The sequence below is a fragment of the Copadichromis virginalis genome, linkage group LG17 (assembly GCF_057382275.1).
Source record: "Copadichromis virginalis isolate Kocher_CV1m ecotype Utaka linkage group LG17, C_Virginalis_male_GT1.1, whole genome shotgun sequence".
Classification (NCBI taxonomy): domain Eukaryota; kingdom Metazoa; phylum Chordata; class Actinopteri; order Cichliformes; family Cichlidae; genus Copadichromis; species Copadichromis virginalis.
The window spans coordinates 14479519-14491723 of record NC_140634.1 but is presented as its reverse complement, the minus strand read 5'-3'; the positions used below and the strand labels follow the sequence as shown (position 1 = coordinate 14491723).

At 38.2% G+C, this 12205-nt stretch overlaps 1 protein-coding gene across 2 annotated transcripts; it reads left to right on the top strand.

Moving 5' to 3' along the window:
* The first annotated feature begins 637 nt into the window (after positions 1 to 637).
* Positions 638 to 10432, top strand: LOC146689113 (alanine aminotransferase 2-like). 2 transcript variants are annotated; one of them, XM_085436987.1, is made up of 11 exons: positions 638 to 1119; positions 1765 to 1854; positions 1938 to 2046; positions 2135 to 2271; positions 3213 to 3456; positions 3706 to 3785; positions 4432 to 4568; positions 5099 to 5261; positions 6193 to 6348; positions 6920 to 7032; positions 7914 to 10431. In XM_085436987.1, exons 1-11 carry the CDS (start codon positions 1021 to 1023, stop codon positions 8002 to 8004), a joined length of 1419 nt encoding a protein of 472 aa, XP_085293113.1. In that variant the 5' UTR covers positions 638 to 1020; the 3' UTR covers positions 8005 to 10431. The 2 variants fall into 2 exon arrangements, with proteins under 2 accessions (XP_085293113.1, XP_085293114.1); XM_085436988.1 differs by lacking the exon at positions 2135 to 2271 and having other exon boundaries at positions 1938 to 2084; positions 7914 to 10432.
* The last annotated feature ends 1773 nt before the right edge of the window (positions 10433 to 12205 follow it).

Below are 12205 nucleotides of genomic sequence, written 5' to 3'. Positions count from 1 at the left end.
CTGCAGCTATAGGGCATATATGGTATCACTCTTGGCTGGAAAAAGTGCTTAATCAATGGAAAAAAACCACCAATTTTGTCTAAAAACCTCTCATGTTTAGCTGTTTCCCACTTTTCTTTGGTCATTTTAGGCTTTTTGGCCAGGGTGAAGGGAGTATCTGCCATCAAACAAGAAGAAAGCTGCAAAGTTAACATAATTCATAGAGCGACAATAGATATAATTACAGGAAATACTCCCAGATTAAAATATACTCAGTTTTTTAAAAAGGCATGACAATATCTGCTTGTACTAACTCTTTAAAACGTTATTACACCAAGGAATAATAAATAAAAGATCTTATTTTGCTGTATGATTATACTTTTGAACTTAAGGTTACTGACTGAACTTATGTCAGTCAGTAACAAGCAGTTAGTTTTATATTTAAACTCCAGACTGTGCTGCTTGTCACAAGGTTAAAACATTTCTTTTGTTTTTAAAGTAGGAAAAGTCTTAAACGAACAAGTTCAAGTTCTAAGAATAGTAGACTTCTCTGGTAAACATTTAAAAGCGAACAAAATGAACAGACTGCAGAAAAACTACAAAGGATTCCGATTCAAACATATGCTGATATCCAAGTATGTAAAATTCATTTTTAAGCTTTATTTATACAAAAAGTGTCACAGTTGAAAAAGTCATATGGACAATTTCAGATATTAAAGGCAGTTTAACAATTAAGGCACAAAAACTTCAGATATAATCAGATAACACTATTGCGTTACCACTGGCAAACTGTGATTAGCCTGGAGTGTACCAGTCAGCAGCAACTTTGAAGGAAAGAGTATATTTCTTCCGTATTAGTTTCTCCTCATTTGCTCTTTTCTAAATCTGAATTTAAAAGGTGCTGAATAATCTGACACCGTCTTCTCTTAAAGACCAGACTCATCAGGAGGCGGGTATTCTAATTACAAAGTACCCGCCTCCTGAGTGTATTTCCAGGCCTCTCACTGGACCTTGATCAGTTAGACAGTTGAATCAGGAGAGATGAGCACTGTGCAGGACGTGAATCCCAGGGTGCGTGGGATCCGAGCCCCAGTGAACCTGCAGGGTCTAGCAGCATGCATCTCAGAGCAGATTGCACAGGTGAGTCAGCTGTAAAGAAGTTGAGAGACAGTATAAATTATGAGTCATTGTTAGCAGTTTAATAGTAAATAGTAGTCATTCAATTTGGTCAACCACACATCTGCAGCTTATCCTCTTTTGTCAAAGGATTATATCCACCTGTGGTATATCTATCTATCTATCTATCTATCTATCTATCTATCTATCTATCTATATATATATATGTATATATATATATATATATATATATATATATATATATATATATATATATATATATATATATATATATATAGTAACTTGATAGTTACTACAAATGAAATGTCTGAAAACCAAATAAATATTAAGGCCACAGATCAGACTATTTTTTCCCTTGTGCTCTCTTATTCTTCTACTTATTCAAAAAAAAAGGCCAGCATTTCCTTGACCTCCACGTCAAGGAAATGGATGAGGATGAGTGTACATTTTTAACCACAAGTATAAGCTATGGTTATGTCATATATGGTTAATATTGAATTCATTCTCTATCTCTATATAGTTTAAATTAGCCAAGGGAAAACCAAATGTCAAAGGGTTAAAGAGATAAGTACATGATTGGCATAGATAGAATTTAGCTGTCAATTTAAAAAACGGTCAATATTGATAAACACTGATGTATTTTTCCAGAGTGTAAAAAAACCCTTCAAGAGTGTGATTGATGTCAGCTCAGGTGATCCACACAAGGCAGGAATGCCACCTATCTCATTTATTCGCCAGGTTGGTGTTTTATGTATCATCTGCGAATTTTACCTGCACTTCTCTGTCAACCTGAGCACATCACTTTCTGATTGCTTTCTTAGGTTATGGCAGTGTGTCTGTACCCTGAGCTCCTCAAAGAAAAAAGCCTTCCTCTGGATGTCAGGCAAAGGGCACAGAAGCTTCTGGACATGTGTTCTGGAGGGAGTGTGGGTGAGAAAAAACAATTATATCTGCAAGCAATGCACAAAGTGAGTATAAATGCTTCTGCTGGCCAGTCTAATCACTTTGCCTGTGACAGGTTCATACTCCACAACCTCCGGTGGTTTACCACAAGTCCAGAAAAGCATTTCTGAATTTATCACAAGGCGAGATGGTGGCGTGCCTTCTCATCCAGAAGACATTATCTTAACTACTGGATTACAGAAGAGTTTGTCGGTGTGACACTTTATACTGAACATTTTAATGAAGGTTTCTTTTTGTTTTCTTTTTTAAATAAAGCTATATCTTTCTGCTTTGTATAATTAGTTACTTAAGAAATGCTTAAAAATTGGCCAATTCTTGGAAAGGTGTTCCACCAGATGTAATCTGTGAGTGATGTGGTGTGTTTCTTAGCAAATCATTCTTATTCTCTGGACTCTGACAGACACTTTAAATCCTGATTGTGAGACGCAGGCCAACCATTCCTTTAACTTGTAACCACCAGAAATGTAACCACTTGGCAAAGCCAAGAAAAAGGAAAAGTAAAATGCAGTAAAAGTTAACGTACTTCTGCAACTTCTTCACTTAAGAAGTTGCAGAAGCGAACAAGTGCAGACTCTGAAATGTACTCAGAGTAAGAAAGTAAAAGGTAGCTCCTTGAAGGACAATTCTACCATCTATTTTTATACAAAGGTAACTGAACCTGCTGGTATCTTAATATAAAAATATCAGCACACGAGAATACAAATGTACTTAGCTTGAATCTGTATCTAGGATACAAGCAGTGAATGAAAAACAAAAAACCCCCCAGCTATTTAGACTGATTTCTATTTCCTACACTAACAGTGTCTTTATCATAGTATATAACTGGCATAAAGGAGGACTTGAGTGAATGAGTCTAAGCTGTAATCAACTCTCTTCAGCTTAAATTAAAATTAATCTCTGCTATGCTTGATGTAACCGAACACTGACCATGAGCACCACCGCCACTGTGTATCAGTCCCACACCATTCCTTACTGTGAATTCACCACTTTGCTGCAACCACATCTTTTGATCATGCACAAAACTACCCACTATTTTCATCTATTATTATTATTATTATTATTATTATTATTATTATTATTATTATTATTATTATTATTATTATGACAAAAACAACATAATTTTTGCACTATAGGTGTTTTTGAACCTGCTTACCAGCGGAGAGGGCAAAACTCAGACAGGTGTGCTGACCCCCATGCCCTGTCCACATACTCTGCCCATGCTGCTGGACATGACTGGGCTGGCACTGGTTCCATACCGTCTTTTTGAAGAACAAGGCTGGGCTGTAAACCTGGATGAGCTGCATAGAGCTTTAGAGGCTGGAAGAGTCCACTGTGAGCCCAAAGCCATATACATCAGCAACCCAGGAAAACCTACAGGTGAGCAGCCCATTGTTGGTACATCCTGCACAGCTTTTGATCTATTCTATATTCGTGTATACGTTAAGAGAATCCTCGTCCTCTTTTTAAAACTATATCATGCTAAGAGGTCAACTGTCTTAAAGCCTAAGAGTTAAATAAAAACTAAAATGTGAGTCTCTTTCTAGCTGTTTGCACTGCACATGTGGATTTGTGGTTTACAGCTACTTCATAGAAGCTCATTCAATAATGTGACTTTTCCCCTGGTAGGTTACGTGCAAGACAGAGAAACTATTGAGAAGGTGATTCACTTTGCTGCTACCAATGGCCTCATCATACTGGCTGAAGAGGTGACCACAAGCATAACGTTTACTCTCCCCTCAAAGAGAAAGAGTACATCATCAGTCTGGCTGTTTTTGCCTGCCTGTTTGTTAGCAGTCTAACCTCCACAGTTTTCAAAATATCATGTACAAAGTTTGTGTGATGGTAGCTACCAGTAACAGCTCGAGCTGACTTAATGTTTGTGAAAATCAAGTGAAACCAAATATAAAAATATGTAAAAAAAAAAACAAACAAACTTATATTACCCACAATTTTTTATAGATTGTCTTCAAACTTTCATTGTTAGCATCCAAGGTTGACTTCAAGAAACCATGTTAAGTAATATGTCATATTAAAAAGGGCATGGAGAGAGCTATACAACAGTTTTTATTACCACAATGATGCTATAATGTTTCAGAAAATCACACATAAGCAAATTCTTCTCCAACCATATGGGTAAAGACAATAAAATACACAATTTTAGTATGTAATCCTTCAAGATCATAGTTCCAAGGTCAGAAAGCAGTGGGCTATTATAAAAGCAGCTCGAGGTCAGCACGTAGTAATTCAAATATCATAAAACCTCATTGTTTTAGTTTAACCCTTGCCCTTTGGAGGAGTTGTGCAGGTTTTCACTTTTCACTTTTTCTTTTGATGTTCACTTGTACTGTCTAGGTGCACCAGGATAGTGTGTACGGCCAGGACAAAGAATTTATTTCCTACAAGAAAGTGCTGTCTGAGATGGGTAAAATGTATGCTGAGACAATGGAGCTGGTGTCTTTCCATTCAATTTCCACAGCCCACATAGGAGAGTGAGTGTCATTCAATGATCAATGTCTAACCTCAACATGTGTTAGTCATTGTCCCTATTATCCCAATGTCCTTATTAGTTAGCTCTATTTCACAGATATCTATGTACTTGTACAGTTTATGGACTTTCTAACCAAGCTTGCTACTGTTAGTTGATAAATGAACACTCATGTCTAAATATGATCACTTTTGCCTTCAAATATAATAACTCTAAAATTGACTTTTTCTTAAAGCTTCAGAGCATAAAAGTGGTTGGCATCTCGATAGGGTCCATTTTTAATATACAAATCGACTGCTGATGGGAATATAAGAACACCCTACAAAGTTGATTCTGTCACTCATCCTAGTCAGTCACTGGTTTGAGTGACTGAAGGAGTCACTGGAATGAGTTCGAGAAGCGTTTTCTCTGCCTCTGAAAATACAATGTCCAGATCAATACAATTAACCTTTTGGAATTTCCTTTCCTGAATGATAGAGCATTCATCAGTGTTAATCAATGCTGTTTATTAAACTCTGCATTTGCTTTGTTTAGGGGTGGTCTGAGAGGAGGGTATATGGAGGTAATCAACATTGACCCAGCAGTGAAAAAGTACTTAACTGTCATTTCCAGCGCTTCAGTGTTACCACAGCTGGCACTGGAACTTAGTGTTAATCCACCTAGACCTGAAGATTCTTCCTATAACTCATACACACAGGTAAGGGGACTGTCCTATGGTAACGTCTTTATTTAATCAAAAAGGATCTCTGGTAAATGCATTGTATTAAAGTGTAATCATGGAGACAAAACAGTTATGCTGTAGGAAAAATGCAATAAGGAGCTTAACAAGGATAAACACATTCACAAAACTAAAGGAAACTGCAGAGAAATTAGATTTGCTGTTGGTTTATCATCATAAGCCGCAGCATCCACATTACATGTTGTCATGGTACATTTAGCAGATGCTTTATAAGGTACACCGACTCAGCTATTAATGCAAATATCTAATCAGCCAATCACATAGCAGCAACTCAATGCATGTAGGCATGTAAACATCCCAATAAGGGTGTTTGAGGGTGGCTGTAGCTCAGGTGGCAGAGCAGGTCAGCCACTAATCAGAAGGTCGGTAGTTTGATCCCAGGCTGCACCCTGGCTGCATGCCAAATATCCTTGGGCAAGATACTAACCCCGTGTTTGCCTACTGGTGGTGGTCAGAGGGCCCGGTGGCGCCAGTGTCCGGCAGCCTCGCCTCTGTCAGTGCGCCCCAGGGCAACTGTGGCTACAATGTAGCTTGCTATCGCCAGTGTGTGAATGTGTGTGTGAATGGGTGGATGACTGAATGTAGTGTAAAGCGCTTTGGGGTCCTATGGACTAGAAAAGCGCTATACAAATGCAGGCCATTTACCATTACCATAACACTTGAACTGTTAAACTGGCAGGGGGATTGTTCCTTTCCCTGATATACTCTGTTAGGTGAATCCAAAGTCTTGTGAATATTTACAGCATTGGTGCAGCGTCAGCATGACCCAGTGAGCCATAGCATCCAAGAGGATATGAGATACAATATGTTGAATAAAACTGCAGTTGAGTAAATGAGTGTTTTTCAAGGAGCTCCCCAGCCTACAGTAATATTTATTTTATTCTTAAAGGAGATTCATCATATTGAGGATACTCTTTCCCAGAATGCTAAACGGGCGTGTGAGTTTCTGAATAGAGTAGAAGGGATGAGCTGTCAGCCATCAATGGCAGGACTCTTTCTTTATCCCCGGGTACACTTGCCACCTCACATCGTAGAGGAGGCTAAGGTGAGATTTCAAAGATAAAAATATGGATGTTATTCTGATTGTGTGCCTGTTTTTTTTTTAATTCGATTTCAGGGAACTTTACATTCCTACTTTTTTAAATTTCAGGGGTAAAATTTAATCCAGTATGTTTTTACAGCTTTGCTTTTAAGATTAAAATAATGTCAAAATAAAAGCCCACTGCAGTTTATATTAACTTATAAACTGCCCCACATCACATTAGACTTCCCAGTTTGGGAACATAAATGCACCCTGAAGAAAAAAAGGTCTCTCTTCACTTGGATCTCACCCAAGTCACTTCTTCTGTCACTTGGGTGAATGAAAGAATCAATTTAGCGGGAGAAGCATTTTTTCGTCTCCCACAACTTGGATGAGCGAGATTTATAATCTTACCAAAAGTAAGGATTTCAGTCAGGAAAAGTTAGGATTTTTCAAGTGTTCCCTTCATTTTTTGAGCAGTATATATGAGTAAAAAAAATTGTTAACATTAAAAATCCAGCATTTAATTGCTTGCATTTTTATGTAACAGTGAAAATCATAAATTGATACAATGTTTTACTGTCTTTAATTTCAGAGGCTGGAAGTGAAGGCGGATGTGCTTTACTGTCAGAGGTTGCTGAGAGAAGAGGGTATTTGTGTGGGGGCAGGTTGTGAGAATGGACAGGAAGATAAAAACTATCACATCAGGTAAAATTTTATTTTATGTTTCTAGTCAGATCTTTAATTAGCCCTTAGTCCCCTAAATGTGTGATTTTGTGAAAAAAATGTAGAGAATGATTTGTAGACAAAATAAACAGTTTGCTGATGCTGTTGTGCTGACCATTATCTCATTAACATTTTTACTTGGGTCTTTTTTGATTGCTAATTGCTTAATTTTATTGGAATTGCATTCTCATTCCTACCGCATTATTTAAAGAGGTTTTTGAAAAATCTTAAATAGCAAACTGTATGTAAAAGATTAAGTTAACCCACGAACTGTCACTCTTTGGTTTCTGAAGCCTCAATGTTAACATTCAAGTCCCTAACTGTGTTGTTGTTGTTTTTTAAAGCCAGAAGTGGCCATATTACAGAGTTGTCAGCTATTGCTAGCCTGGTTGGTTAGCAGCACAGAAACAACACAAAGACATATAATAAAATAAACCAGTTTCACAGATCTTTCTGTGAAGCCACGCTTACTGGCTAACACTTTAGTACAGATTAAAGCATTATATGAATGTGTGTGAATAGGGAAACATGTCCTGTAATAAAGTGCTTCTAGTGCTCAGTTAGAGCAAGTGCAAGAAATGCTATATAAGTACTAGTTAATCAGATACTAATAATTAGGTTCTAATAATTAGCACAAAATCTGGATCCTTTATTTGTAACTTTATGAAATGTAGGGCTCTATTTAGTTTCGTTGTATATATTTAAAATTGGTAAAATCGAGCAAATGCAGGCACTATTCCAAAGGTCAAATGCTTGGTGATCTAAACACATTAAAAATGTAAGTAGTTTTCATGTGACTGTTCTTTTTCAAGGTAGTATATGTTAATGTTGTGTTGGTGTGTTTCTTTTTCCTTCTCTCTCAGGCTGTGTATTTTGACTCCTCCTTCCACTCTGGAGGAGATCTTGGCACGCCTTCGTTCTTTCCACCATCGCCTGCTGGAAAAACTTGCCTGATAAAAATGTCAACAACAGAATGAAGGAAACACCTTTTAATAATAATGCTGTTGCTTCCTTTGCAGCACAATGTAACCAATAATGTAGTTACTGTACATAAAATCAACTGTGAATACTACTGTATAGATAGAGATCTCTTTAAACCTTAATCTGTCATTTTAACCAGATTATGCACTGATACTCTGCACCAGCAGTTTAGCCACTCTCCCTTTCACACCTTTCCCTAACAAGCAAAAGCCCCCTGACGCAGTCCCGGGAGGAACCACAGATCTCTTGAGGGCTGTGTCAGTGGGGCATTTGGGATAAAAATAAATGTTAAAAAAAAATCCAAAACAAATATGTGGCAAATCCGTGTGATTAAGGGAGCCCTTGAAAGCAGCCCCACCACTCTGCAGTAACTGATTTTGGTTGATTACACTGAAGTTAAACTGTTGGTAATTAAAACACTAAGATTTTTAGTGATCACTTTGTGTAAAAGTAAAAATTCCCAAAATGTTTTGAGAATATTGTGTTTATAAATAGCTGCTAGTCTGGTGTGGAGATGCCGTGGAAGCAGGACAGATCTGGACATAAGCGAAAGCATGAGTGATAAGTAAGTGTTGGCAGTAAACTGGTTGTTGCCGTCTTCCAGGATGGGCTAAAGTTTAGTTTAGTTTAACCTTAACTAAACTAAACTACAGTGTAGTTTAGTTTAGTTAAACTACACTGTAGTTTAGTTTAAAATGCATAATAGCATAAAGCAATAGCAATAGAGAAACATGACTTGAAGTAAAAAACAGTGCCACACCATGAATTTTGCTCTATACCAGAAAATCCTGAAGGACTGTGTGGCCAACAATTCGTGCTCTGAAGCTCAAGTACACACAGCTTAGGAAGCAGGTCAATGATCCAAAACACAACAGCAAACTTCCCACTGAATAGCTAAAACAACAAAACAAAGGTCTTGGAGTGGTCTAGTCACAATCTGGACTTGAATCTGATTGAGAGGATTTGGCATGACCTTAAACAGGACATTCATGCTCAAAAACACTCCATTGTGGTTAAATTAAAACAATTCTTCAATGAGTGGGCCAAAATTCCTCCACAGCCATGTGAAAGACTCATTACTGGTTATCACACAATTGCAGTTCTTTATGCCAAGGATGGCACTGGCAATTACTTTTTCACACATGGCCAGTTAGGTTTGGATAGCTTTTTTCCCTTAATAAATTAAATCATCATCAACCATCAACATAAAAAACTACATTTTGTACTTACTCGTGTCATTTTTGTGACAAAATCACAAAAAATGAGGAAAAGAAGGGGACAAGTACTTTTTCACAACACTGTACATTGTTGCATCTCCATGAATGGCTAAGTCACTACATGATCTTTGTGTCCCACCTTAAACTAAATTTCATTAATTCATATTTTTTTACACTCAAATCACCACTGTTACAAAAAACAGAATAAAAAAAGACACATGTCCCAGTGTAAACTTGGTAAGTAGATGGATTTATATTGAATTACCCTCTGCTCACTGGGAGCCTAAACCCTCCCAAACTTTACTTTGTGTCATTTAGATCGAGGAAGTTTGTATTTTCATTGAGGTAGGACAGAACTCCTCTGTGTCTGAGATAGCAATGGGGAGGAGTCTGAAAGGAAGAATGGTGGAGAGCACCAATTTAAACCATGCAAAGCAGAGGCTAATTGGCTCAAAGAAGGCAAGCGAGAAGATGATTGGACCAGAGTAATGACGTCAGTATTTGGATTGACAGTGTAAGAAAGCAGTAGTCATGTAAGGAGCTAGGACCCATCAAACGTTTGTGCCCAGTGGTCTGTAACTCAATCATATACACAGCAAATGCAGAAGTTCATTTAAGCTGAAACATTTTAGTGAAGTGAAAATGATCTGGGAACATTTTTTCTTTATTCACAATTACATTTTGTACTTTTAGTATAACAGGCAAAGGTTTTGATTTCTTGCATACTATCAAATGTACACCTTTGTGTCACAGGTTACAGCTACTTCAGTCTTTCTTCAAATGTATTCACTTCACTGTAATGTTTGATTGTGGTGGAGATTTTGTTTTGAAATAGTAACATCTTAAACTTTATCATTACTTTTCAGTCACTGACCCAAGTGTTTATTTGTTAAATTATACTTTTTAATGTTTTTATTTTCTCCATGTGTGTTTTCATAAAAATCTTTTTGGGAAAATTGCTCCAAACAATGTGATGATTTCTGTTTTGTTCAAGATAACTATAAAAACCAAATATATTTTCTAAATTCAATCCAAAAAAACATCATTAGAAGAAAAACTGAAAACATGACTCCTGGTCACCACCAGGAGTCATTGTCAGCTTTTCCTTTAAATGTGCTACTTTGCCTGTAGGTGGTTGGTGGCTGCTGCTGCTGACCAGCAGCAACAAAATAAGCAGATACTTGGAGGAGGGTGGTTGGTCTGTGCTTTCATCTCTGTTTTATCTGTCTGTGTATTATCAGTGTCCTCTCTTCATATCAGTTATAAATGTATTTTCCTCCACATGTGAAAAGTGTCAGTTGAACTCATGTATCCACTTTAAGCCGGAAACAAAAAGGGAAATATCAGAAATCTTAAAATTTATTTCCAAGTTGCAAATGGACTAAACTTGGGTAAGACACAAAGACAATGATAACACGCACTGTATCACAGCCTGAAACACACTGCTACGATTCCTAAGCTATCCGTTTTCATTCTACATGGTCTTTGGCTCCATTATCATAACAGCTGGAGGACACATCGTGCAAGCAAGCTTCTGAACAGCCTGTGCATTTCTGTTGCTTGTTTGTTAGTAGGCGTATGTTAAAACTGGAATCACATTTTGTGATCATTCTTAATTTGTGAAATTACCAATATTGAACCTCTCTCACTACATAACACCGAACCACCGTTTTGGAGCTGTGACCAAAGATACTATAATTCTTCAATGTGTTTTCATCCTGTTTTGTCAGATTGTTCATACAGTACATCCATCTTGCTCCAGCTCCCTAGATACAGTAATGCAATGATCTCATTGATCTACAAAGTCAGTGTTTGAAATTTGCAGGGATTCTAAATTTTTCCCTGGGATACAACTTTGGTTTTTAGACAGGCCAAAATCCCACAGTGTAACAAGCTTTCGACTTAAGGACTGAATATAATTTTCAGTGATTGTTTTCAGGGTTTCAGTCTACAAATATTCTTAAAGCCATGCCAAAAAAATGTAATTTACTGAACAATTTCTGATCTCTTTTATCATATTAACAATCTCTTGGTGATGGTAGAGCGAAAGAACTCCAGCCACACACACCTACCATTGCATTTTGGCCATTCACATTCACTTCATCTGCTCTGCACTACCCGACTCACTGGACCCTCTACAATTTGCTTACTGCCACAACAGGTCCACTGATGACACCATAGCCCTGCCACTGCATACTGCCCTCTCGCACCTGGAGAACAGAGACATGTATGTGAGAATGCTGTTTGCCGATTACAGCTCAGCATTCAATACCATCGTTCCCTCGAAGCTGGACAGGAAAAGGCAAGATCTAGGCAGCTCTGACGAGCTCTCTGTGCAGCTGGATCCTTAACGTCCTGTCTGACAGATTCCAAGCGGTCAGTCTGGGCAGCATCACCTCGTATCCCGTCATAATGAACACTGGTGCCCCACAGGTGTGTGTACTGAGCCCTCTCCTGTACTCACTCTACACCTATAACTGCACAGACACAAGCAACTCCAACATCATTGTAAGGTATGCGGACAACACTACAGTGGTGGGTCTTACAAGGAGGAGGTCAGCACCCTGACATACTGGTGCCGAGACAACCATCTCACCCTCAACGTCACAAAAACAACAGAGTTGATAGTGGACTTCTGAGGGTGCAGAGAAGCACACACCCCCATCACCATCAACAGCAGTGCTGTGGAGAGAGTGAGCAGCTTCTCTTTTCTAGGTGTACATCTGGCGGAGGATCTTACATGGTCAGTACACATAAACAATACAGTGAAGAAGGTGCAGCAATGCCTCTTCTTTCTCAGGAGACTGAAAAGATTCAGCATGAGTCCCCGCATCCTCAGGACCTTCTACCGCTATGCCATTGAGAGCATCCTCACTGGATGCATCACCACCAGGTATAGCAACAGCACCGCTTACAACCGCAAAGCTCTCCAGAGAGTGGTCTGGTGTGCCGAAAGG